At 51.1% G+C, this 27,665-nt stretch overlaps 2 protein-coding genes across 6 annotated transcripts in view; one reads left to right on the top strand and one right to left on the bottom strand.

Moving 5' to 3' along the window:
- Sorcs2 (sortilin-related VPS10 domain containing receptor 2) overlaps positions 1-27,665 on the bottom strand; it is a 368,293-nt gene that overhangs the window by 186,734 nt on the left and 153,894 nt on the right. For all 5 annotated transcript variants that reach the window (XM_039091958.2, XM_039091954.2, NM_001107225.2 and 2 more), the window contains exon 2: positions 26,340-26,407. In XM_039091958.2, the coding sequence (XP_038947886.1) occupies positions 26,340-26,407 (68 nt within the window). The remainder of the gene's footprint in view (positions 1-26,339; positions 26,408-27,665) is intronic.
- On the top strand, positions 1,985-4,545 carry Psapl1 (prosaposin-like 1). The gene is given in 1 exon segment (NM_001144850.1): positions 1,985-4,545. A coding segment is annotated over 1 exon segment (1,584 nt). The 5' UTR covers positions 1,985-1,999; the 3' UTR covers positions 3,584-4,545.

Here is a 27,665-nt window from a genome sequence, read left to right as displayed (position 1 = left end):
ATGGATGGACAGGTGTGTGTGTGTGTGTGTGTGTGTGTGTGTGTGTGTGTGTAAAATGGATATGTGGGTGGATGTCAGATGAACAGACAGATAACTGGGTAGATGGATAGATAGATGTACAGAAGGATGGATGAACATGAATAGATGAGTGGGCGGACAGATGGATGGGCAGATGAATAGTTGGATAAGAAGAAAATAGGTATAGAGAGAGTAAATAAATATTATCAGTATGCCTGGGAAGGCATGGCATTCTCTGAACTATTTCCACCACTGTCCTCTACGTTAGAAACTATCAAAACACAACAGAGGCCCTAAGCCTGGAGTATTTCCTGAACCTGTAGTTACTAAACTAGTCAGATGATTTGGGCTGGTGTCCTTGACATCACCGAGCCTAACGTACTGGGACTTTCAGCCATCCCTCACCCACGACTCTGGGGAAAAGGCATGTGCTCAAGATGAAATTCTTAAATGAGATTTGTTGAATCTTGGCTGTAGGCACAGAGGTCCCATGTCCTGTCCATCTCTTATTGTTGGCACCTTCCCCAGGTGGGCCCTAAGTTGAGTCCTAGGGGATACACTGGCCAACACAACTATGGAGCCTTCCCAGGTTCTGTAAGCCTGCCTAACAGCAACTCATCTTAGAGACGGCCATAGGAACCCCGATATGGAGAGTCAGGTGGAGAAGACTGCGCCAGTGTGTAGTCCGAAGCCCTAACTGCAGGGTCTGAATGGACTCTGGGGAGTTGTCATCAAAACTGAGTCAAATGGCAGGTCACACATTTGGCAAACAGAGTTGATTGTAGGGTTGAAAAAAAATGCCTGCGCCCCAGAAACAAAGTGAGTTGTGAGTGGGTGTTCCACAAACAGCAACTGGGTAAGGTGCTGGGGTGAGTCAGCTGGGCCTGCCCAGGCAGGTCTAGATAAGAGTACCTTGTTTCAGTTCCACCTCTGTACAGCTCACCAAGCTGGCCCTGGTGGCCCTTCAGCTAAGAGAACCCAACCTCCCCACTTCACCAAGCCTGTTTCCTCCCCTGGCCCAAAGGAGGCAGAGACCTTGGCAGTCAGTCATTTAAAGGGCTCAGCGAACCTCATTCCATATTCTCTCTGTAGCTGGGCCTCTTAGAAGGAGGGCAAGAGAAGGCACCATCTGCATTCTTTGCAAACACTGTTGCAAAGGCAGCTGGGATACCTGCCCCACATAACTGGGAAATGGATTCCTCTGGGTACCTAGAGCCCCAGGATCTGAGCCACAGATACCCATGTGCCGGACTCACACTACTCAGGCATGCAGGGCTTCCATAGAGCCCCCGCGGTCCCTGATCTGCCCACTCCTGTGGGAGCGGTGAGCTGCCTGTCAATCAGGACAGGTGAGTCTGGCTTCAGAATCCTCCACAGAATCAACAGGATAAGGCTCTGGCCACCTGTGTGTTTGTCTGGTGCCAATGCTCTTGCCTAACACTTATTTCCAAAAGACAGCAGATGACCTAACCATGAAACAAAAAGCCCTTTTGTATATGTGAGCCTCGGCAAACATCATGCGCATCTGCTAGGAACCAGCCCACACATGGCCTCCCATAGAAGTCTCCAGAATGAAAGACTCTGCAAGCCAGCAGCCTTTACACAGGCATTGTGGGATCAACAGTTCAGTCAGCCTCTGAATAGTGAGTCTTAGGACCAGAGCCTGTGGCAGTCATGTGGCCATGAGGCCCAGTTAGAAATAAGTCACTCTAGGAATTCAATTCTTCCAGGCCTGGTGTGACGCAGAATAGAACCTTCATTCCCAAAGAACCTAGACTTTGAAAATAGTGATTATTTGGGGGGAGAGAAGGAGGTAGAAAGGCCAAGAGGTAGAAACCAGAGAGGATGGTGCTAGCATCCAGGGAGGTGGGGCTCTGACTCAGGCTGGGGAGGAGCAGAAGGCAGGTACCTTGCTGGGCAGGCTAGACAGGAGAGCTAGTTTTATAGCAAGAGCCAAGCAGAGGGAGCAGCCAGTGGAACCATGAACATTATGCTGTGTGTTCTGATTCTCTGGTCCGGTCTCCTGGGGGCCACCAAGGCCAGCCCCATCTCGGTCCCCCACGAGTGTGCCAAGGGTTCGGAGGTATGGTGTCAGGACCTGCAGGCAGCTGCAAGGTGTCGGGCCGTGAGGCACTGCCAGAGTGCTGTCTGGAGCAAGCCTACAGTCAAGTCCCTGCCCTGCAGTGTGTGCCAGGATGTAGCCGCCGCTGCTAGTAATGGGGTGAACCCGGATGCTAAAGAGTCGGACATTTTGGCATCGGTAATGAAGACCTGTGAGTGGCTTCCAAGCCAGGAGTCTTCAGCTAAGTGCAAGTGGATGGTGGACAACCACAGTGCAGCTGTCCTGGTCATGCTCCGTGGAGCTCCGGGCACTGCCCTGGCTTCGGTATGCACTGCGCTCACACTCTGTGAACCGCTACAGAGGCACCTAGCTGTGGCCACCTCGGAGAGACCGCTCACCCAGGAGGATGCAAATGAGGTGATGGCCCCCTTCTTATCCAATGGGGCCCTGACCTTCCACCCATCACAGATGCCTGTGGGTGCTGTGTGTCATGACTGCGTCCAGCTGATCTCCCGGCTGCAGAGTGCTCTAGAGTCAAACTTGACCTTGGCAGAGGTAACTGTCCAGAATCAGTGTCAGTCCATGGGGCCTGGCCTAGCTGCCCTCTGCGAGAACTATGTCCACTGGCAATTTGTCCCTGCTAAACAAGCACTGCAGACTCTCCCCCCACAGGAGGTCTGCAGGAAGGGGGGCTTCTGCGAGGAGCAGAGAGAGTCTGCCCACTGGCTGGCTCAAGTGGCCGCTGTGGACGGAGTCCCCTCCCTAGAGATGGAGCTGCCGAAGAAGAACGAGTTGCAGATGCAGTTGGGCCTGACATGCGATGTGTGCTTGAACGTGGTCCAGGAGCTGGACAAGTGGCTTGAGACCAACAGCACAGAAGCCCTCATCAGCCACGCCCTGGAGCGTGTGTGCTCCATAATGCCAGAGTCTCTAGTCCAACAGTGCATCACCCTGGTGGACACCTATGGCCCCAACTTGGTGCAGCTCGTGTCCAAAGTCACCCCAGAGAAAGTGTGTGAGACCATCAGGCTGTGTGGAAGCAAAAGGCAGGCCAGGTCCATCTCCAGGGTTGCGACAACCACACCACCCCTGCTGATGGATGAGGAAAACCAGGGCAGCTTCTGCCAAGGGTGCAAAAGGCTTCTGGGCGTGTCTTCCCAGAATCTAGACCGCAAGAGCACCAAGCGGGACATCCTGAATGCCTTCAAAGGTGGCTGCCGGATCTTGCCGTTGCCTTACGTGCTGCAGTGCAACCGTTTTGTAGCTGAGTATGAGCCTGTGCTCATAGAGAGCCTCAGGTTCATGATGAACCCCACGGACCTATGCAAGAAGATGGGGGCCTGCCACGGCCCCAAGGTTCCACTTCTAGGCACAGACCAGTGCGTCATGGGCCCCCGCTTCTGGTGCAAGAGCCCAGAGGCCGCCGAGATGTGTGATGCCCTGGAGCACTGCCAGCGCCTTGTGTGGAAAAAGCCCATCTCCAGAACCAATGAGCAGCCATGAATGTGGCCACCAGAACTCAAAGCCTGCCAGGGCCAAGCTCACCTGCAGGCTTCTGCCTCCCATGGGGACCCTATGAAGTGGGGGTTATCCCCATGTCATAGATTTAAAAAAAAAACTGAGGCTCTGAGCAGGGCATTGGGGCAAAGTGGAGCTGATATTCAAAGCCACGATTTCCTGATGCTGGGCGAAGTCATCTTTCTGTCTCTGCCCTTACCACTGTCTCGAACAAACAGAAGGCCCCTCCTCACCCTTGCCCCAGTAAGCCACCCTCTTCTGCCGTGCTGTGATGCTGATGGCCTGGGGAATGCAGGGTGAGAGCCCAGCTGTGAACCGAAGCAGTTGCAGGAGGGTCAGGCAGGTAAGGGTAAGTAGGTAGAGGGGACTGTCACTAGTCAGGCTAATGGCTCTTACCAATAGCTTGGTGTGGGAGTTGGGTAATCTCAGACTGGGATCTCTCAGGCTGGCTCCCAGGGGTGCAGTTGGGATACGAGTGGCTCTGGACTTCTCTGAGGGAGGGTCCTGGGTCATTGGCTATCATTCACAAGGGACATTTGGACTTTATACAACTCTTGCCCATGTCTTGTCCCACCAAGAGGAATCTGCCCACTCACCCAGACTCCAGCCACCAAGGTGCTAAGCAATCTGGGGTGTACTTGAATCTGGGTGAGCCCTGGGGAAAGCCCTGAAGGGTGTGAAAGGGCTATAGCATAGGCAGTAGCAGGAGGTCCACCCTAGTCAGCAGTCTGCTGAGCCTCAGTTTTCTAATCTGTAGACTGGGAGGATCATGCCTGCCTCAGGGATGTTGAAACAGTTTTAGGAAATGTCTTCAAGTTCTTTCACTTAGAGACGGGCACCCAGTGACCTACCAGGATCATCAAAACCTATCTTGGGAATTGATAGGGAATTGATAAGGTCTCTGGGAAGTCTGACTAAATAGGTTGATATAAACTAGAAGTTTTCTCCAAACAATGTTTGCTGTTGTTATTCTAATAGAAGAGCGTGGTCCCTGGGGCTTCACAATCCCTCATAGCCTCTCGTGGGTGTTCCTCCACTAGAAAGGCTTGCTTAGCTCAGGTGCCCACTGCCTGCCTTTCATTCGAAGTCTTCAATGTCTCATGAGCCCCTCACTGACAGCCCCTGCATTGGTGTCTTTCTGCACAGGCACCAAGTCCAGCACAAGACCGGTACACAGTCAATGCTCAAACATCTGTGGCAGGTGCACACGAGTTCCTGTGGAGCTTACCATTGCCTGGGTGGGGATGAGACTTGCTTGTCTTGGCTGGCCTGTAGTATGAGTGGGTGCTCTCCAGAGGGACACACCTGGGTTCTTAGGCAACTGTTTAGATCTGGGTCACCATGCAGGGCCATGGGTATAACTAGCCAGGATTTCTTGAGTCCTGTGCGTTGGTGTTACTAGTTGGTCAGCCCTAATCAGGAAGAGAAAAGCGGGAGGCACTTTTCTGCCTGCTGCAACCCATCCAAGATGTGGCCTTGTCGATCAGATCCGAAAGCACAGATTGAGGTCACCTGTCACCATCTGAAGCCCACTCATCTCCCCAGGAGCCTTGAGCAGACCCTCCTCTGTTCTGACAGTGAGCCAGAGGGACACTTGCTAACCATTTATGTGACATGTCACAGCTCCCTTGACCTGACATTTCCATAGAGACATCATCAGTCACATAGGCCCGTTCTGCCAGAGACCTTGAGGTTATGAGTGCCAAGTTCTCTTTGTCTCCGAGCCCAATTCACTGACTCCAACCCAGATCTACAGTGAAGGACTGGCAAGGTGGGGCCTCACCTCATCCCATCTCTCTACTCCCCTCAGCTCAGGGCCTTGAGACAGCTGCTTTAAATGTGCCCTGCATACACATGGGCCACAGGAGCCTACCACGGAACGCAACTGACAAGAACTCCACAGGGCCACTGCACACCGTGGCTGGCAAGGCTTAGGTTCCCTCTGCCCAGTCACAAGGACTCCAACTGATCCACACTCTTGATCTTTAGTCATCCTGTACCTGTGGCTAGTGACAAAGGGACAAGGGGGGGGTGGGCACTAGGGGTGACAACAGCAACTTCCACAAATTTACCTAGTGGCCAGGAATGGCAGCTCAGCAAAGGGACAAGGACCAACCAGACAGCTTAGTATGTTGCTTGCTTCAGACGGAACCTGGGGCAGAACGGCCATCCTCACCACATCCACCAGGGGGACAGATCCTGCCTGTGAGGATGGGATGTAGGACATGAAGTACGCAGTGACTAGAGGTGGGGACCACAGATCCCTGATTAAGACGGATGCATGGGCTCTGTCAGGCTGCCCAGGTGGAAGATGCCAGAAACTTCTATTATACAGGCCATGGGTGTCCATCAGATGCTGCCACCAGACAGAGATCTAGACAGGTAGGAACTCTACGGAGGTCCACGGCTTCTGAATTCCTTGAATCAGGATTTAAAAGGTTTGGGGTTAAGGGTTTGGCACCTGGGCCATTTTCTAAAAACATCCTTAAAAATGGTAGGTCAGTGGCAAATATGGACTTGATGGAGCTAGGCCCCATGCTACAACCCAAGAGGGATGTCCTTGTGAGAACATTGAACCACTGTTGACTCCTTCAGTGTCCCCCAGTGGAGTTGATACCTCAGCCTGCACCTGTGAGAGCTTCACATGCAGTCTAACATCCTTTCCTTTTCTTTACAAATAATTTACACAAGCTCTAGGCACTTCTGAAAAATTGGATCTGTCCGTGAGGTAGCCATCAGTAAATCCAGAGCTGATGCCCACAAGAGACCAGGGAAGACCCCACTGCTGTCCCCTTCCTCCACTGCCTGCTTCACCTCCTTTTCTCCAATGACACTGTTCATATTTTCCTGCCAAGGAGTGGCACCTACACACTTTGAAGACATAGAGCCCAAGGAGGGTAACGTGAAGGTTACCCTCAGGGAAGCTATCTGTGCTGGATGGTCCCTTCCAGATCTGCGTGGGTGGCCCCCTGGAAAGCAAGGCCCCAGAGTCACTGCAGGCTCTAATCTATCTGCTCACTTGTTTCCAGTGCTAGCGAGCTCCCAGATTCCAGAGTCTGTACCCTGAGTGTGGGAGAGAACGGCAGGCCCTTACCCAGGGGACCCCCTCAAGGATTTCATGGCCTGAAAGAAGCAGTTAGTTCTACAGCCAGCACTGAACAGCAGCTAAACACCACAGTAGAGGGGAGCAGGAGGGCAATGAGATCGTCTGTCCTTTCTGGAAGCCACGGCACAGCCCATTTCTCCTGTGTCCTGGGGAAGGACCCCTTCTGCCCCTCCAGAACCATGGTTTGAGGATTTCTGTTTCTTATCTATAACTGGAAAAGGTCAGAGCAAGTGGAGGCATGTGTTCAAATATCCCTAAAACTCCCAAGTGTGCGCTGTGTAAAACTTGGTTCTCTCCAAGTTCTCTTGGTTCTCTTCAGCCGAAGAAGGATGTCCTTATGAGGACACTGAGCCACTACTGATCCTTCCAATGTCACCAGTGGAGCTGGAACCTCAGGCCGCACCCATGAGAGCTTCGTGTGCCTCTATGCTGAAGGCTCTGTAAAGCCAGTCTAAAGTCCTCTGGGGGGGGGGGGAGGAAACTGCCTATAGGTCAAGCTGGGCCCCTCTACTGGTTATGAGGGAAGGGAGCATGGCCTCGGCATCCCAGCACCCAGGTGCATTTGGAAAGCCTGGCTGAGACCTATGCACTCTCCACCGAACTGGGAGAGGCTGGACATGACTGAGTTCCAACCTGGGAGGGTGACACACAACTTAAGCAATTTACCTAGGACAAGGGAAAGTCACACCACTTCCAAACCAGCTTCTCAGGGTGGCGATCCCTAGGCCACAGAAGAAAGGCCCGAGAAGAGCAGAAAGAGAGAATGATCTTTTGGTAAGCAGGATTCTTTGGGACCTGGGTCCAGCGATCCCATCTCAAGAAAGAAATCACTTGGGACACTGTCCAAGACCTCCTGGGCCAGCCCCCTGGGATTCTGGAAGCTGCTATCATTTTACAGTGATCTGGGATCAGGGATTTGGGGGACACAGCAAGCCGGAATACTTGCTGGTCGCTAAGTTGGCCAAATGTAATACTGAAGGGATAAAGCAAGCCCAGGGAGGGCCCTGCAGCCCTGGAATCCAGAAGCCACACCTAAACCAGAACATCTGGGTTCCCTAGTTCCCCTAGTAGGGCCCATGGGTGTTCACCCAGGACAGCACCCATACTAGATTCCCAGAAGCTTCTACAGAGACCTCGTGGCCTTGATTCCCTCAAACCCAGATTATTGCACCTATCAGAGGGGTGCCCCTGCACAGGTAACTCAGAGGCAGGTAACTCAGGAGGGCTTACAGGGTCTTGAAAGAAGACCATCTCTCCTGGTGCCTGTGTATGAGACATCGATGTCCCGGGCCCTGGTGACCTCTGTTGAGACTCTGTTAGGGAAAGCCAGGCCAGCACAGGGGTCCTGTGTGACAGGTGCTGAGGGTTGGATGTCAGCACAGCCAGCCACTCTGTCACCAGGAGCGATGTAATCACCACGATTGGAGACTTTAAGCAAGCTGCCAGATTTTTCCTCACGGCCCCTTCCTCCCTCAGCACAGAGGACTGTGTACATCCAGTTTCCACAGCTCTGAGATCAGGAGAAGCATCCAAGAAGGGCAGGCAAAGGTGTGAAGTCAACGGAGATCAGAGGACATGTCTAGGGACAATGGGATCCCAGGCCCAGATGAGTGAGGCAGAACACCTCCCCGTAAGCCTTCCTGCCCACAGACACCCCACTTGGTGGGGCTTTCTGCAAAGGGTGGGGAACCAGAGACTCAAAACTAACAGAACGCTCCAGAACCAGGCACCCAGAAACAGCAGTTGCCATTCACAGCCCAGCACCTCGGTGTCCATCACCACTCACACATGGCCGAGGAACATAAAAGGGTTAGGGAGGGTGACAAGCCCAAGGACCAAAGCTCTGGGAAAAGCTGGAATTGTCCCAATTGCTCTGTCGGGCCAGCCATGCCCTCCCAGGCCACTGCCCATAGACCCAGACGCTTCTCTACAATTTCAGGACTCCAGAGCCCTAAACAGCAGGGAGCCAGTGTGCTCAGGTGACTGTGGAGGGAAGATGAAGGCAACGCCCCTAAGCCACGCTGTAGCTAAGCCATGCTGTATCCAGGAACATGCCTCGTCAGCCTGAAGATGGCCGTGATAGGGGAATCCGCAGTGTGTTAGGGAGATTGACCCTGGCCTTACCACACAGCAGGTGGAGGACTGTCCTACTTCTCTAGGCTGCTGGCTGTCACACACTCAGAAACACCCTACTGCTCCCAAGGCATGTCCTGAAACATGAGGAGGCACAGGAAGCACCACGCCCTGAGGAAGCCATAGGACGCCCAGGCTTCCTGAAAGTTGTCCCAAGTCAGGTGTGGAGCAAGCATGAAGGCTGGGCCATCCAAACAGAATAGACCAGGTTAGCATCTCAGGTTGAAGATGAAGGAAAAGCTCCATTTGCTCGACTCTCTGTCAGCGGGAGGTGTGGGGGTTAGGGGGTGGGGGCTGGGAAAGGCTGGTACTGTTCCATAGGCTATACTGGCCCAGCAGCTCTCAAAGCACAGGGGGTGGGGGTGGGGATGATGGGAGTTGGGGATGGGAGGTTGGGGGGTACAGGACTGTCATGGGGGAGTTGCTGTTCACTCAAGCCTGCCACTTAACATGCAAGGCAGATGAGCTGCATGCAAGAAAATAATGCCAACAATGACATTTGAAAGGAAAATGACATTAATATAATGTCAAAATAATACGAAAATCTTAAGGATTGTGCATCTATCCCAGGAGACTTCGAGAAAGGCAGTGGAAGGAAAACAACAGGGTGAGAGCACCTCAGGAGAGAGAGGCTGCAGGCAGAGTCTGCAGGAAGCTCTGGGGAGGCCGCTCTGCTGGAAGCTGATGTGTTAGGCAGGTTAGAGGGCTCAGGACAGAGCTGGACTGAGGCGAAGATGGGGAGTGGAGGGGGAGGGGAGATGGGCTGGCTAGATTGAGAGAGGACAGGAGGTTGAGGGTCCTAGTGGGTATGTCCCAGGGTCACATGGAAGCCAGGGGTCAGTTCCAAGCTGGGCAGGAGAAATGGTTCTCCTGTTCTTTAGAAGTTAGCCTTAGGGGCAAGATCGGAGTATAGGGACCTCGTCATGACAAGGCAGGTGTTGGGTGGGAGTTTTAGGGGCTGGCCAGGCTGAGACGTAAGAGAGACAGGAGTCTGAGCACAGCACAGGAAATGTGACCCAGTCCCAGTTGTGACGCACGGGCCTCTGCAGAAATGCAGATGTTGCTGTGAGCCCCAATGCAGGTGAGAATTCTGAGCAAGATGGATGAAGACTTCCACAGGTGCCACAGCTGGCCCACCAGGCACCTGCTTTGCACGTGGGTGAACATACAGGAGTGCCAGAGGTGATTTTCTTCTTCAGTTCTGTGCTGGCCGCAGAGCCGCAGCATGTGTGCAAACTTCAGTCCGCACAGGCTAGCCGGGTTCCCATGCCCCTCCCCCTGGGAATCATCGCTGGACCCAGGACTGACAAAGGCAGACAGAGAGGGACTTACCAGACTAAGGCAGGATTCACAGCATGTGCTTCTCTCTACAGCCCAGCAAGGCACATTGGAAGGAAAAGGCTTAGGACACTAGGTCTTCCTAAGGGCATGAGGGGGGTGTCAGTCCTGAGGTAAGGAGGAGATGGGGCAGAGCAGAGATAGAGGACAATGGAGGATTGGTTACACTAGCCTGACACAGAACACCACCCTGAGTGGTGTACCATGCACACAACGTGGGGCAACTAGCAGAAGGTGGCATGGCTTGGCTGGAGCTATCGGCCATGTTGTGCTGTGTCCTCTAAAATGCATGTGTTGGGGCCATGATGGAGGCCTCCAAGGTGGCATTGCTAGTTTTATAACAAAAACAGAGATTCATCCATGCATCTCTTCTTGTTGGCATGGAAGGCTGGTATCAAGGACAATGTAGTGCGTGGCCCTCATTGGAGGAGCATGTGTTGGACCTAAAGTGGGACCCTTCAGTCTCCAGAACTCTGAGCTAAATAAACCTCAGTGTTTTGTAACTTAGATAGCCTCAGGTATTTTGTTACAGCAACAGTAAACATGCTGGGACATCACAGGTCAGTCCCAACCTGCCCTCTACTTCACCAAAAAGGAGACAGCAGTCAGAAGGACAGCAGAGGTCAAGCTGTCTTCCTCTGCCTTCCTCTCCAAGCAACCCTGTGGATCCTGCTCTCTGGATACAGGAAACACTATGATTTCCCCAGGTTAGAGAAGACAGAGGACAGGAAGGATAGAATTTAGCAGCTGTCTCCACAGAGGTGGTGGGAACATGGTGACAGGAAATGGTGGTAGAAGTTCTAGATCCCTTAGGGGCCAAGATTGTGGCCCAGTCTCCATGTAGTAGAGAGTAGTGTTGGGTCTGTGGAGGTACACGCTACCATACACAGGGATCCACAAGAATTGAAAACCTGGTCCCTCTGGTAAGGAACAGGAGTTTCTCAGAGGATGATAAGGAATGGTGTCAGAAGTATTGAAGCCAGGCACTGGCCTATCCATTCTACATCCACTAATTGGACCCCCAAACCAAGGCCATACAGCCATCCTCGTTGCATAGACTTGGGCTCAGAGACAACTAGCAGTTTTCCTAAGGCCACACAGCTTATAAGAAGTAGAGTAAAGATTTGAACTCAAATCTTCACTTTGAAAGCCTGGACTCTGGCTGCCCAGAAGAGATGGAGAAGTCATAGATGGACTCCCTGAAACATGTATGACAGTTTGGGGTTACTGTCCCCTCTGCTCTCACAAGCCTACTGCGTTCCACAGGCCCTAGCCAGCAGTCCTGATGGGATCCCAAGTAGAAGTTTAAATCACATGCAGCATGGGAGAGGAAGGCTCTGTGCAGCGGAGCCTGCCTGAGTGAGAGAGAACCAGGCACCGGGCCAGAGAAGACTCCTACACAGAGGGAAACAAAGCCAAATAGAGACGATGGCGGCCATCTGCTGGCGAAACATTTCAAAGTGCAGGTAGCCCCCTGCTGTCCTCGGGATGGTGGGCGCAGAGGCAGCAGGTGGCTCAGTGCCAAGCCTGTGAACTACTTAAGCTCAATGTGGCATCACACATACCACACAGGCCTGGCAGGTGGCGAGTTCTACATTCTGACACACTCCCTGGGGTGCACTGCTGTGGGCTCAGCTGGTGAACAGGTTCTACGCTAAGGCAATGGCTTGGCAGAGGTAGGAAAGGGTGTGGGGATGGGTGTGCAAAGGACCAGAGTTACCTTCCAAGGTCATGCTTGAGCTCCTGCCTTTTTGGTCCCATGACACCTGCCTCTGGTTGGACAAGAGACAACTTCTCAAATTTCACCAGGTCCTCCAATGCCCGCTGACCTTCATCAAGACCTGGGCCTAGGACACTTTTTCTAAATTGGTCCTGGGCAGGGGTCTGTGCTTAGTTAGGCCTTGTACATCTGAGGTCATGGGACCCTGTACAAGGAGACCGTTGCTGTGACACGAGCAGATGAGAATGTTGGGCACTGAGGAAGACGTTTCCCAGTGTTCTACAGTCATTCCATGGAGCAGCCAACTTTGCACATGGGTCTGCTACACGTAATGTGCACAGTGCCACTATGGCCAGTGGCCATGGCAAGTCCATCCCCAGGTGCACAGTGCACTATCTTTCTTAGCCTTGCCCTGTAGTACACATACGGCCCAGGTTGTAGTAAGAAGCAGGGCCTCCCATGAGCTGTCTGTCTTGTATTCTGACCTCCTCTTCCTGAGGCAGGCACGGACTGGATGCCTAGACTTAGGGGTCGGGAATATGTAGAGCCACAATATGGAAGGAACCTGGGTCCTTGTCATGTTTAAAGGAGAGCTGTCAGAGGACATGGCTGGTAAGCCCTCTAGTAGTCTTAAGCCCTCATAAGCCTCTGGGCTGCTGGGCTACAGTTACCTGTACTGGTGCAGCATGCCATTTCTGAGTCTAGCTTCCATTCTGCCCACCTCTACCCTACCCTTCTGTCTTGGTCCAGCACCAGGGGTGGACTAGATAACCTCTCACTGGGGAAGAGCTTACCACTTTCAGTTCCAGCAAGTCCTTCACCATAAGTCCAAAGACCAAGGTTTGTGGAGAACAGCTAATATGGGAGAGATCAGCCCCTGCATTCAAAGAACAAGAGCTGCAGAGAGTCACCCACCCTCCGACCCCAGGAGAATGATGTGCTAGAGGCTGAGAGAGCAGTGAGAGCAACTCAATAGACTCTGAGTCAGGAAGGCCCCAGCTATCCCTGGCCCAGACTCAACACAGGGGTAGTGGGGTCACTAATGTGGGTCTCAAATGCCTTAGCACCTCTGCTCCCCAGGATTGCTCAGAGTTGGCCCTGATACCTTCAATGTCTGTGGCCAGCTCCTCCCCATGAAGAAACCCTCCTTAGGAGAAAAGCCACTTCAATATTGTATCCCACTCCTTTCTCTGCCATTTGGGCTCCACTGTACTATCCCTGGACCCCAGGATAGTCTCAGAAGCCTGGAAACAGATTTTTCATAGACCTCCATAGACCTCTCCTTCAACACCCTAGCCCTACTGGAAGTAATGACTTCAAATCCTTCCTGGTGTTAAATTCATTTGCAATGGTTCTCTATCTGTCTACAAACCCTTGCTCTGAACCCAGGCTTTTCTTCTCTGTGAGTTGCTTTACCTACGAAACATGCAGAAATGATGTTCTGCAAATACAAGTTCTGAGCCTGCATGCTTCCACCTTCCTGATCCCTGATCTGGGGTTGTGTATGAGCCCAGGTTAACACGATGGGGGGCGAGGGTCACCTCTATCATGCCATACAGCAGCAAGCTCAGAGCTGAAGGCAACAGGCTTGCTTGTACAGAGCCAAGGTGTGATGTCTAACATCCGTTTTCAGCTCAACGGGATCTAGAAACACCAGGAGACACAATTACATGCATGTCTGTGAGGTAGTTTCCAGAAAGATTTAGCAAAAAGGGAAGACTCATCTTGACCATGGGTAACACCATTCTTTGGACTGGAACCTGGGATAGAGTGAAAAGAAGAAAGTGAGCTGAGCACCAGCATTTCTCACTCTCCTTCTCTACCCCCTTCCCCCTCCCTCACTGCCTCTCTCCCTCTTTGCCCCCTTCCCCGTCCCCAATTACTGACTGTGGATGCAATGGGACCAGCTGGCTCATGCACATGCCGTTCCACCACGAGGGACTGTGGACCCTCAAACTACGAGCCAACACCAGACCCTTCCTTTGGTTGCTTTGTCAGGTAATACAGTGAGAAAAGTCACCCGTGAAGGTGCTCGGAGTCAGAGGCCACTGTCCACAAGCTGGGTTTACAGAACCGTGAATATGATTGCTTTTCACCCTGCCAAGCAAGCCTTGCTTCAGCCAGGAGACAGACACTCTAGGAAGAGTTATCCTCTTATCGAAATGGTTCCCCAGTAGCATCAACGCCAGTCTCAACAAACCTGCCACATGCTCAGATACATCAGAATCCCAGCACCCCGAACCCCAACACGCAGGAGAGAATTCCATGCCCAGGCACATATCCTAAGCAGACGCTGAGATGCAGGGTGACGTACGCACAGGGACGGTGCTGCAGCCCCGCACATTTCACGTCTTCTTCACCTCAGTGATAATTGAAAGTGGCTCAGACGTCTAAAACCAAGGACCTTGGTTAAATAAGTGATACCTTCCTTAGATCAGGGTATATTATACAGCCATTAAAAGTAGAGACTGTGAAAACATGCCAGAGCATAAGAAAATGTTTAATACATAATTCCTTTGGGATTCAACATTTATAAAACATGTATATATTTGCATCTTAAAAAGTCTGGAGAGAATATTCATCTCGGATATTAATAGTTTTAATCTTGTGGGGTGGGACTAACACAAGGATTGCTTTTATGCCTCATCTATTTTACAGTTTTTAAAAGCTCTGTGGTAATCATAAGGTATATTTAGCAGGGATTTTCTTGGTGGAGAATTTTCTACAGGGAAATCAGTCAATACCCATCCCAATGCCCTCCTAAATGGTCACAGCCTTACCTGTTATCCTGTGTAAAGCAGAGAGAGGTCTGAGTGTTGAAAGCCAGGGTGACACCTTGTGTGTGTTGTTGTAAAGCAAGACCCCAGACTCACATCTGGTCTGAGATTCTGCTGAAACAGGAAATAAAGGAAGACCAGATCCTAGGAGGAGGGGACCACAACACAGAGAACATGTCACCCTAGTCCTCGGAGATCTGGCGGAGGCCAGTCATAGTAGGATATGGGACTGAGAAGGGCTTCTGGGGAAGAAACAGAGGCTGCAAGGAGGCCCCAGGCAAGGGTAGGTGATAACAGTGGTAGGCAACTCCAGTGTAGAGGTCCAAGAAAGTTTGAACTCAACACAGGCCTGAGACTCAGACCACCAGGAACCTGTCCACCAGTACTGTCTTCTACTCTCAAAAGACAGTCATTGTCATGTGGACCTAGAAAGTGGGCTCATCTGCCCAGGCCAATTGCCATCATAGTAAGAGAGAAGCCATGGCCCCTACAAACAACCAAGAAGGCCACTTCAGGCAAACACTACCAATGGCATGCTTTTAACTTGCAGGCCTGCTTTCTCCCAGAGGCTCTTTAGTACATGGAATGACCACTTCTCAGTACAAAAATTGCTGTAGGATGGCCATTCTAACCCACAGGACCTGGGTCAAATATTGAGAAGGTTGAAGAGGGATGAATGAAAGGCAGGCAGCCCCAAGGCCAGGGTGAAGCCCATGAGAATGAGTGTCAGATCAAGTCTAACTAAGAGGCTACATTAGAGGCCTGGCTAGAATAGGACAGCAGAATACTGCCATTGCCCTCAAGAGCCAACCTCGTACTCAGTATTTCTCTGTGATGTAGTTTGGGGTACCTGAAGGATTGGTGGCTACATACACATGATAGAAGGTTTCAGAAGAGCCATGGGTGGAGATGAGGAGGAACTGAGCTGGGTACTGCACAGGCAGAGAAAACAATCTTCTTCCAGGATGTCCTTCTTGACGGCCACCCTCTCCAGTAAAATGACATGTTTAGAGCTCCTCTTTTTTTCTAAGTCTCATGTCAGTGTCAGTGAGGACAATACCACACTGTGATGGGTGGTTTTCCTTATCCATGTCCCTCTACACTTAGAGTCTTGGGTGCCACTTATGGTCTACTCTAACTACTCTAACTTAAAGTCTAGATAAATGGATGACAGATGGCAGATGACCGGATGGATAATGAATACATGGGTGGATGGGTGGATGGGTGGGGGATGGATTCCTGCATAGTTTTATGTATGTGTGCATGATGAATGAAAAATTATGAATAGATTAACAACAATGGGATGGGTGGATGGATGATGGAAGATGAAGGATGAATGAGTGATGAATTGAACGGAGGATGAGGGGATGGACGGTGGATGGATTGGTAGGTACAGGATGATGAATGGATAAGTGGGTAGACGGATAAGCGGAGTAAGCACGTATAGGTAGATGGATGGTTGGATGGATGATGAATGGATAGTGATAGATTAATGATGGGTGGGCATGTGGAGAATTCATAAATGAAAGATGAATGGATAAGGGAATTGGTAGACGGTGATGCAGGGAGAGACGGATATTTGATGATAACAGATGGATGAATGGATAGATGAATAGATGGGTGACAAATGAGTGAATGGATAGGTGAGTTGATAGAGGGTAAATGATGAATTGATATTGTCTTAGTTACTTCTCTGTTGCTGTAATGAAATACACTTACAAAAGCAACTTAAGGCAGGAAGGGCTTATTTTGGCTTACAGTTCCAGGGGAGCACAGTCCATAATGGTGGGGATGACATTGCAACAGGCACGGTAGGTAGAAGTAGCAGAGGCTGCCTGGTCACACTGAATTAACACACAGGAAACAGAATTAACAGCAAGTAGGCTCAAGTACTGAGTCAGGCTAGCCTGGGAAGGGTGGGCATTTCACATTCAAACTATGGTAGTGGATGATTGGATGAATGGAGAATGGTGGATGAACCCATAGTTTGGTAGATGAATACATAGAGAGGGAAGGTTATACAAGCAGATAGGTTAATTGATATGGAAGGGTGGGTGAGGAAACAGATGGTGAATGGATGATAAACAGATAAAGAGGGCAGAGATGAACGGAAAGGTAAGAGGGATGGAGAACCAAAGGTAAAGGAAGAGGAAGGGGGAGGCGGGGAGGAAGATTGGATGGATGGATGGATGGATGGATGGATGGATGGATGGATGGATGGATGGATGGATGGATAGATGGATTAGATTGGATTGGATGAGTAAGGGGCTACAGGGTACTGAGGTTACAAAAGGATGTCTTTGAATTTTCACAAATCTCATCCCTGGTTGGTCTGTCCCTCAAGGTACAACCAAGTCTGGACTCCAACTGGGCCTCCAAAGTGTTGGGATTACAGGTGTGTACCAGGCCCACAAGCTACTGCTTCATGTCAAATGCTTGTTTATTGACTGGACTCAAAAGCTTCCAAGTCAGGGGCCCTCTTGAGATCCCTACCTTCCCTGAGGTTTGTTTAAGTTCCACTCAGCTCTCTATAGGCACAGAGCTGAAGGGAAGCCATGTGCTGAGACATGGGGGAGACAAGGGATCTCTGAGCCCTGAACAATTCACAAACATTCTCAGGGATAAAAGCCGTCTTTGTAATCGCTGTGGGAAGTGGGTCTGGGTTGAACCACTGGGATCCTCAGACAGGAAGTCCCTGAGATCACCAGGAAGGACAGGGACTGAGCGAAGACCAAAACCAACTTCTCTGTGCATACACACAGGCCATGCCAAAGCAAGGCGCTGAAACATTTAAAAACCAGCCCAAGAGCGCAAGACCGATGCCTTCCAGATGCCACCAGGACATACAGCACACTACCTTTCAGTGCTCCTCTCTGGGAGTTGTGGCTGTGCTTGCCCTGCTGACGAGGAACCATCGGCACCCCATGCTGTGCCAGTCCCAGCATCTAGGCCACTGACAAATACACCATATCCCCTGGGAGTCACCGCTGCCTCATGGGCAGGTCAAACACCCTGCCTCCAGCTCTGTCCACCTCTCCATTGGGAAAAGCAAGCCAGAATATACACAACATGGCTTCTGCCTCCACAGAGGACACGCTCTTCTTAATAGTGAGAAGTGTTGGGAACAGTGGGCCCAGCTGTAGAGTTTCAAAGTCCTGATCTCTCCCACTTGGCATTCACAGACCATGACATCGTGGCACAGTCTATGAAAATACACATCGGGTGCCGTTCGGGGGCAGAGTGTGTGCTGTGTATGTTAGGCCTGGGTTCTGACTGTGAAAACAAGGTACGGGGGAGATATTATGGAGAGATGGAATTAAATCTGATTTTAAACAGGACATTATGCCGCTGCAGTGATGTCACAGGGAAACAGACACGATCCGAAAGTCTCAAACCCCACCTCTCTTGGAACATGAGAGCAGACAACAGAACAGATTCCCAAAGTGTGCTCTGTGGAACACTATCCCAAGAATTCATCAACAGAACAAAAGACACAATAAAACAAAACTTGAGTATTTGCATTTAGATGTAAAATATTAAATAGAAATGAAAATTAAACAAATCAAAGCCAATTAAAAATTTTAAATGAAATGAATTTAAAAATGAAAGATTATGAAGGAAGATGGAAAGTTGCCCGAGACCTTTGCATGGGAGCAGGCTGTGTTCAGAGAGATCCAGAACAGTCCCCTCGGGTTCTACCCTTCCTTCCCGCTGAGTGTCCTTGCTCCAGAACTGCCCCTGCCACCTGTGATACCTGACCCCATGTCTCTCTCTCACACTGCTGCAGATGACATTGTGGCCTGCTCTGGCCCAGGAAATTTTAGCAAGTGCCACCGAGCAGAACCCTGGAGCTTCAGTGTCACTCATGTGGCAAATGCATCATGGTGGTCTCTGCCCTGTCCCTGTCATTGTGACATATACCTGGAGAAGGCCCAAGCCAGCAGCTTGAAGGGTTTCCAGCCTTGAGTGGACTCCCCGCTCCATGCCCTCCCTGAAACAAGCAACCAACAGCCAGCCCAGGGCTTTGAGATGTCCAAGTTAGCCTCTGGCACACTCCTGAGATACACACTAACCACTGCATTGCTATCAGAACATTGGCGCTTTAAGACTTAACTATGGCAAGATAGAACATGCTTGGGAGTCTTTGTGGGTCTTGAAAAGAGCAAAAGACCCCAGGCTAGAGATGAAGGGACATTTAGAGATGCATCTTGACATTTGGGGTCCTGGCAGTGGCTTGGTCCCCTTTCAAGGAGAGGAAGGGATTAGAAAAGGCTTGAGCAACTTGACAGAAGCAGGGGGATCGAGCAGTGCCTACATAAGAAATTCAGAGGAGCCCTGTGACCATGAGAAAGTATAGACCATCTCAGGAGGGCACCAAGTAGCAGTCCTACAGCCCCTGAATACAAATGGGTGAAATCTGATGATGTCAGAGATATGCAAGTGCGAGCCACCGCACGGACAAGCTGGCAAGATAGAGAGGCGACACCAGGCAGCCCTGCCCCCTGCCCTTATCTGCCTGGAGAGGAGCCCCGGGTTTCACTACGTCTCCCAAGCTCGCTGCTACCCTGACTGGAATACCAAACTCCCTCTCCATGATGGAGAATGCACACATCTGAGAGGATCCACGTGCAGCGTGAGGAAATGACCAGAACGAAGTTGAGAACATCAATCAAATGCCCAGAGCACGATGACGCCATTCATATCAATTTTTAAAACAAGCTCAATGTTTGGTTGTCTGATTACAGAGAGTCGCGCGTTGTCCTGAACCAATATAAATTGTGATTTATATGTTGTTGTAGGTGTTTAGATTTCTGCTTTATAGGTAAGCTATAAAGCAAATTGGAAATGGCTCACCCCAAGCTTAAGATGGAGATTATTTCCAGGTAGACACTGGGGAGGGGGGCGTAGCAGAAGGGTAAAGGGTGAGCATTATCTGAATCTATTGCTGTCTTTACAAACTGTGAGCTCGCCTGCGGAGAGGGAAACATTTAACATCTATGAGCCGAGCTGCGTGAGGCTATGCTGTGATCAATAATGACGCCCTGAATTCCACTGCTTACCTGTGATATACCTGCTCCCCATCCGCTGACCCCAGGAACCCCAGACACTCAGACTCAGAACAATGGAGACCGTTTGGGAGGAACTGACAGAGATTTTAATGTGCACTAGCCCGCCGCTGCCACTGGTCCCCAGGCTGGTGTTTTATGGCATCCTGCACTTTTCTCTATATGTCAAAGATTCCATAATTAAAGAGAAGGCAGGAGAAAGGGATGCTCTCCACCCCTGACAAAGAGGACAGGTTCCAGCCACGCCATTCTGAGGGGAAGCCTGGATCATCCCACTCCAGTGCCACTGAGGCTGCTCCTGGCTGCCTGTGTGGCAGGCACCTCGGCCTCTGGGTCATGGAAGTGTGGCCCTAAGTCAAAACCACCTCCTTCAATAGCCACCATCAGTGTACAGTGTAACACTGTCAGTATACTGGAGGCTAGAACCTAGGAAGGGGGGCGGGTGGCAGGAGTAAGAAGGTAGGCCTCTTTCTCTGGCTCAGAATATGCTATGCCTCCTTTCCCTGCTTGACAGCATCAGAACTGACTGTGTTCTCAGGCTTCTCCTATAAAGACCCCATAAGCCTAATGAATCTTCAAGGTCCCAGAGTGTTTTCCGAAAACCACTCTATCCCCAAGACTCATCCACACATCCAGGCATCTACCCATCTGTCTGTCCATCTACCTATCAACCCACCTATCCAGGTGTTGCTCCACCTATCTAGCTAGCCACACACAGACACACATATGCATACATACACACATCTACACATCATCTATCCATCACCACCATTCATTAGTTCACCCATCTGTCCACTGACCCATGCATTCAAGGCCAACATGCATCCTTAGTGCCAGTCAGTGCTTGGTTATGGTATCCTGTGATTAACCGTGTGGCCTTGACAGGTCTCAGTGCTCATGACTTGTGTTCTAGTAATGGCAGAAGCAATATAAGCAAGAACACGGAAACTTCAATGAGAGAGGTGACAAAGAACCTTGTCGGGGATGTGGGGGAAGGGCCGAGCTCTATACACTGAGTGGCGGGGCAGCTTAGGGGAAATTGTGCTGGACTGAACAAAGGTAAAGTCAGAACTGAGGGGCAATGCTAAGTACATGCCAGGCAGGAGACAGCACACACACCGACACCCACAGACACCCTAATGGGTAAAGTCCAGCTTGATCAGATACTACCAGTAGGCCGCTTAGCTTTTCTAAGACTCCCAGCAGGCATGCCGTCCTATGGACAGGTGGCATCAGCATTTCCTAGCACTTGTTTAGAATGCAGCCTAAGGTTCCACCTCAGATCTGATCTGCATTTCATCTAGATTCTGAGTCCTGGACCGAGAAGCAAGGCTGAGCTAATTTCTCTACACCAGGCACATTCACTGGGGTAAAACAGCGCCCCCAAGCGGCCAACAACTGGTTCTTGAAGGACCTGGAAGATGTGAATCCCACATGTAAAAAAAACACATGCAGGGCGCTTCAGTGAAACTGCAGATATGTGGGAGGCCATTAGGAAAGCAAGGTTTAAAGGGCTGGGGACAATAGTGGGGACAAAAGGCTGAGAAGATGAAACCCAGGCACTGAGTACTATGCAGGGCCTCCTGAGAGGCTGATCTTCCGTGTGTCCATAGGGCTGGCCCAGTTTTAACACTCTGAACCCAGAGTACTGGGCCCCCACTCCATTCCAACAGTCACACTACCCTGACTGCCTCTGTGCCAAGCTTGCCTGGGGGTAGGGGTGGGGAGCTCCAGAAGCATGGATGGGCCTAGCAATACTCTCCCAGAGAGAAGGGAGGATGGTAGGCACAGGGTGGTAGGCACAGTGGCCAGCTAAGGATGGCAGCCAGGATCTAGCTGTGGATGATGAGGGACAAAAGAGTGTGGCTGGGGACAGAGAACAGGGCAAGAGCCAGTGGCCATTCAGGGGGGGGCCATTAAGCATCCCCAATGCTTAATGATGGAGTATGGCACGGGCTGAGCGGTAGCTCCCTCAAAGAGGTGTTCATGTCCTGAACCCCATGAATTATAAGGGGGTCTTCACAGAGGTAGCTCAGTTAAGAGTCTCGAGATGAGACGCCCCAAATCGTCTGACCAGACCCTAAATCCAGCAGCCATAGTCTTTAGAAGGAACACACAGTGAGACAGTCATGTGGAGGCGGAGGCAGGGGGCTGGTAAAGTGCCCGCTATGCAAAAGGGAGAACCTGAGTTCAATGCCCAGAACCTGCACAAAAAGTGCAGACAGTGGGGTACACACTTCTAATTCTAGATCTGGGAAGGTGGAGATAGGAGGATCCCGGGGTTTACTAGTCAGCCAGCTTAGCCCACTGGGCCAGCTCCAGGCCACTGAAAGATTCTACCTTAAAAACAAGATGACAGCAAAAGCGAATGTCTCCCAAGGAACGGCACGGAGGATTGACCTCTGGCTTCCACAGGCACGTGTGCACAGTGTGCCCACATGTGCATACATGCATCTGTGCAGTGCAGCCACATACATATGTACCTGTACACATGTGCACCCACATACATATCAACACACAGTGGCAAGGACTCAGTGACCACCAGGGACTAAGCAGGGGCGTGATAGGCCTCCTTCCCGGTCTTCAGGAGAAATTCTGCCCTGTAACACCGTGATTTGAACCTTTGACCTCTAGGACTGTGAGAGTCCCCAGCTGTTGTTTTAAGTGCCCCAGTTGTGGTCATTTGTTCCAGTAGCACAGTAGCCACTGTACCCAGAGTTTTAAGGATGGACACAGTGTATAGACTCTGAGGAATGAAAAAGTCTTGGCCAGGCCCTGTGAGCCCAGGGAAAAGGGAGACAAGAGACTGTAATTCCCTGGTGCCAGCCAGCACATCCTAAGGTGGGGATGTCTCTCCCAGCCCACTGTATCATTCACAGGACCCAAGTCTGGCAGAGGATGCAGAGAGAAGGTGCTGATGGTGGGTCAAGGAAGCCGATAGGGAGAGGCTGCTGACGTGAGGCCCATTAAACACAGAACAATTAAAAATGCATTCAGCCTCCACTTCCCAGAGCCATTTCCAGAATGTAAATACCAGACCTGTCATTAAAAATGTATTTATTGTGCTTACACAGGAGAATTCTTGGGAGGATCAGTGTGCATTCAATAAGTGTGTATTTAATAACCCCACTTAATATGTGTTCCCCAGACACTGGCACCTGAACCACACATTCCATGGGCCTCAAGTGCAGACAGCACGTAGGCAGCACCCACGAAACAAACGGCATGCCCTCAGCCTCTCAGTACGCCTTGCCCTGTCCCAGTGTGGAGAGCAAGACAAGAGCAGATGACACTCCAAAGAGAAATATAATAGGGACAGCATGGAAACCGTTCCTCACCAGGAACTGAAAGGATACTGGGACACTGACAAATTGGTAAAACTTAGATAAAATGTCATAGTGCCGTGAGCACTGGACCCTCCCCACTCTCCCCAGGTGGGAGCTGTGAGCACTGGACCCTCCCCACCCTCCCCAGGTGGGAGCTGTGAGCACTGGACCCTCCCCAGGTGGGAGCTGTGAGCACTGGACCCTCCCCAGGTGGGAGCTGTAAGCACTGGACCCTCCCCACCCTCCCCAGGCGGGAGCTGTGAGCACTGGACCCTCCCTGTACAGGCGCTCCATCAGCTCCTATGTCACTCCATTCTCTTTAAGGCCACCAGAGCCATCCCAAGGAAAGAGTGAGAATGGGAAAGACAGGCCCTGCTTTTTTATAGCACCATCACATGGGTATGGCCAAGACCTGGAAGAATCATCTCAAAGGTCCATAAGCAGCCAGGAAAGTAATGGCTGTGCAGGCCTCAGAACAAGGGTGCAGGATCAGAGCCAGATTTATGAGCAAAAGAGAAAGGCATGCACAACTTCAGCTTGAGTCTTCTCAGACTTAAGTCTGTGCAAGCACATCATCAGCACAGAACAGGCAGAACAGAAACACAGAGAGTCACTGCACCAGCAGAGGAGATGGGGGAAGTTTCTGGAAATGACTAATGCTTCTGAATGCATTTTTAATCGAGCCGAGGAAACGTCTGGGTGGAGAGACAGTGACGAGATGAGAAAAATTAAGATCTGTTGCTTCGCTTTGGGGAAAATCCAAATTTAGACACACTGTGCTCGGGATGTTTTGCGAGCCGCCCTATTCCATCCCGCCACCTCCCTCTCCTCCATTTGACCTTCCTTGGACAGATGAGGAAACTGGAGGCTCTGTGAAGAAAGTCTACCTGGCCCAGGGCTCTAATGAGGTGGTTTAGCCTCTGAGGCTCCCTATCTGCTTCTGAAGAATTCAGAGCCTGTCACTCAGGAGTCCTGACCCCAGGTAGCCTTTTCTGTATCCCTAGAGTTCCCAGTTAGGTCTCAAACCCAGGGCCAATGGCTGTGGTGCCTACTTAACACATCAAAGTAGAAACTGGCCTCTAGGTTCTTCCCATAACCCCTCAGTCCCTTTATCCCTTTGGGCCTCCTAGCTGCTACACCTAGCTCCCCTTTCTTGCCTCTCCTTTTCCTTCCCTCCTCCCCCTGCATGGTACTGCTCAGTTTGGCCACACCCACTCTGGACTCTCCCAGACGCCCTTGCCTCTAACTCTTCCCTTTTATCTGCAATAAACTTGCTCCTCCGCCATACCTCGGAGAACTCATGTTTCCTTTTCATTTCTTTTTTTGTTCATTTCTTTTTTTCATTTAGTCCCAAAGTAAGCAGGGTCTACATCTAAGAAACACCTTGCAAGAGCCCGACTACCTCAGGGAAGCGGCTCCACTACCCAAACACCAGACACCTTTCCAGATCGTCCCACGTCCTGCTCCTCTAGCCGGACTGAGAAGCCACTGTGAGTGGAGGAGGCTAGCGTTTGGGAAATCTCTAGGGAAGGTATCTGAGGGGGTGGGTAACAGAGAGACCCGATTGCTGGTGTCTGAAGTCTGGAGTAGCTGAGGATTTTTTGTTTACTGGACAAGAAGAATGACAGCTAACTCCATCCATGTGGCGGCATAAGGAGACGGTCAACACAGCAGGAAGGTGATCATGTCTCTGTGCACTTGCTGTCCCCAGGTGATGCCCCTAAGCCAAACTTCTAGGGAAGCTAAGCGCTGCTGGGATTTTATGTTTTATTCCTCTGTGACTTTTACATGTGTATCCACGAGATACGTGTGCAGCAGTGCATTCGTGGAGGTCAGAAGACAATGCAGGAGTCATTTCTCTCCTTCTACTATGTAGGTTCCAGGGATTGAACTCGAGTTGTCAGGCTTGATGGCAAACGTCTTTACCCACTGAGCCACCACACTGGCTCACCCCTGGAACTAAATGCCTGCCTTCATTCTGCAGCCGTGTTCCCCCTCCTCAAGGGCCAGAGCGGCGAGATACAATGAGAGCATCAGAGTCACATCCGGAAGCAGATCCTCCACATAGGAACACAGCCCATCTCTGACTGCTTCTCTCAGTATTGTCAGGAGATGAGTTCCGGCTGAGGGAGCTGGCCCAGAAAGGCTGGGGAGGCAGTGACAAAAACCCAAGGGGTTTAAGTACCACAGTGGCCCGGGCACAGTGGACAGGGTTCCCCAAGGAACACTGTCATCGTGAAAAATCCAAGTCCGGGCTCCATCCAAACACTTTCCTAACAATGCCACAGAGGAAAGAAAGGCAGGATGTCGAATCCCACTGCTAGGAGCAAAGCCAGAATTAAAGAGCATCCCCACAGCAGGCAGGTGCAAGGGGCTCATCCTGCAAGTCATTCTGATGAGCCAGGCACAGGGATGCAGGCCTGGTCCAGCACTCTGGAGACAGAGGCAGGAAACTGCACGATAGATTCCCAGGCCAGCCTGGGATACAGAATGGGACCCTATCTCAAACAAACAAACGGTCCCGACTGGCAGGTGTTTTTCAAGCCCAAACTGAAGTGAATTAATCACTACTGGAAAAACACACAGAGAAGACAAAATGATCCCACACCAAGAATGACTGGAGGGGCGAAATTCCCTCGGGAGGAAAGGCGCCCCCCCCCCCAAGCCGAAGAGGCCCTCGTGCTCCGAGCAGAACTGAGGATGATAATGGCCAAGATGGGCTCTGCAGTCTCCTCCTCCTCCCTCCTCTCAGACATCAAAGACGGTCTGATGTCCTTGGGTCCAATTCATGTTTCACATATAAAGAGATATCCCGCCTGGGTGGGTTATTTATTTACAGTTCTTTGGCTAAGCCGGAAAGAAAGCAAAATACCCCAACAATGAGGCCAGTCTGAGCTTCGGGGGGCTTGGGAGCCGCCTATAGAGCCCAGCTCAGAGCCAGGGATATTGTGCAGTGACCTGGATTCACGCTGCCAGCCTCCTCCTCCGGGGAGGAGGCAGAAAGAGCCGGGAGAAAACAACAGGCAGAAAAGAAGCAGGAGGAGAGAAGCTTGCCAAACAGTTGTCCATCTGCCAGCGCCCTTTGTCCCCGTGACGAAACTCCTAATCCGCTCTCAACATCTCCATTATGCCTTTCTAGCCGCTGAGAATTGGTGGGCCCCACCAGTGAGTGGGCAGGAGCCTCTGTCCTGGGTAGGACTGCAGCCTCGGCCAGGAAACTGGGAGATGACGGCACACAGGTATAGGAAGAAAAAAAGCCCAGCAGGCTGACTTACCTCCAGAGAGAACTTTCCAGAACCTTCCCCATGTCTGCATGGTAGTACTTCGTCAGGATCAGGATGACCTGTGGTGGCAACAGAATGGAAAATGTGGACATCAGCTGGTTTCAGGGTTCTGAGAGAGAAAGACTGTGACACTTCCTAGGGCTTGGGGGTCTCTCAAACCCCACTGCTGAGTAGCCCAGTATCATAACACTTCGACTTGGGCCTTGCTTCTTCTTTGGAAACTCCCTTCTCTTTAGAATGGCTCAGGAGACATCCCAACCCATGAGAGCCACCAAGTAAGTACCATTCTGTGGGAATCGTTAAACCCAGCCTCAGACCATCCTAAACTATGGTCAAATACTCAGCAAGGCTCTGATCCCAGTATGCACACCTTGAGAGTCAACACTGATTGATATAGGGTCCACAATTGCCTAGGACACAAGCCTCTGGGCTTGCCTATGGGAGCTTGTCTAGATTGGGCTAACCAAAGTGGGAAGACCTTGAGGTCAGTGGTACCATACCATGGGCTGGGCCCTGGGCTCAATGCAAAGGAGAAAGTGATCGACATCGGCAACACCTCCAGGCTGCCTAAGACTCCTGCCTCCATGCCTGCCGCCATGCTTTCCCTGCGGAGATGGACTATACCCTCAAACGGTGAGCTAAAGCAAACCCTTCATCTCATGTTTCTTCTGCCAGGCATTTTGCCATTGCAATGAAGAAAGTAAACAAAACAAGAACCAAGTGTATTTGGCAAGCTTCTGAGGACAGGGCTGTACATCAATGCATCAACACATCCCCTGCAACTCATGGAAGTTGCCCCTGAGGCTGTGCTGTCATTCCTTGTCCTGGACTCCAGAGTGATGACAGGGGTTGGGAGGTGAGGGTGACAGCCAGAGGGGTCTATAAATCACCAGCTGACACTTTTATTTGTTAAACTACTCAACACAGGTGGGGAGGCATGAAAAAGTAGCAGGAAAGAAAATACAACTGCTCAGAAAATGGAAATTAATGTGTTTCAAAGCACTCAAATGTTCTTCAAAACCCATGCTGGGGGGTGGGAGAGAGAGAGAGAGAGAGAGAGAGAGAGAGAGAGAGAGAGAGAGAGAGAGAGAGAGATGGTCAGGCAGCCCAGGGGGAGACAGAGATTGATCTGCAATTATTCTGCTAGCGGCTGGATTCTCATGTATATCAAATTCCATTTCATTTACTGCCAGTCCATATTACCAACACCTAACAGCCCCGTTGTCATGGGAACCCTGGGAGGCGAACCTGGACACACTTGGTTCTGGTAGAAGCCCTTAGCCTCCTTAATTTGGGTTACCACACTGGCCACATTCA

This window comes from Rattus norvegicus, chromosome 14 (genome assembly GCF_036323735.1).
Source record: "Rattus norvegicus strain BN/NHsdMcwi chromosome 14, GRCr8, whole genome shotgun sequence".
Lineage (NCBI taxonomy): Eukaryota > Metazoa > Chordata > Mammalia > Rodentia > Muridae > Rattus > Rattus norvegicus.
Note: the sequence above shows the minus strand (reverse complement) of the source record. Positions and strands in the feature narration are given on the sequence as shown.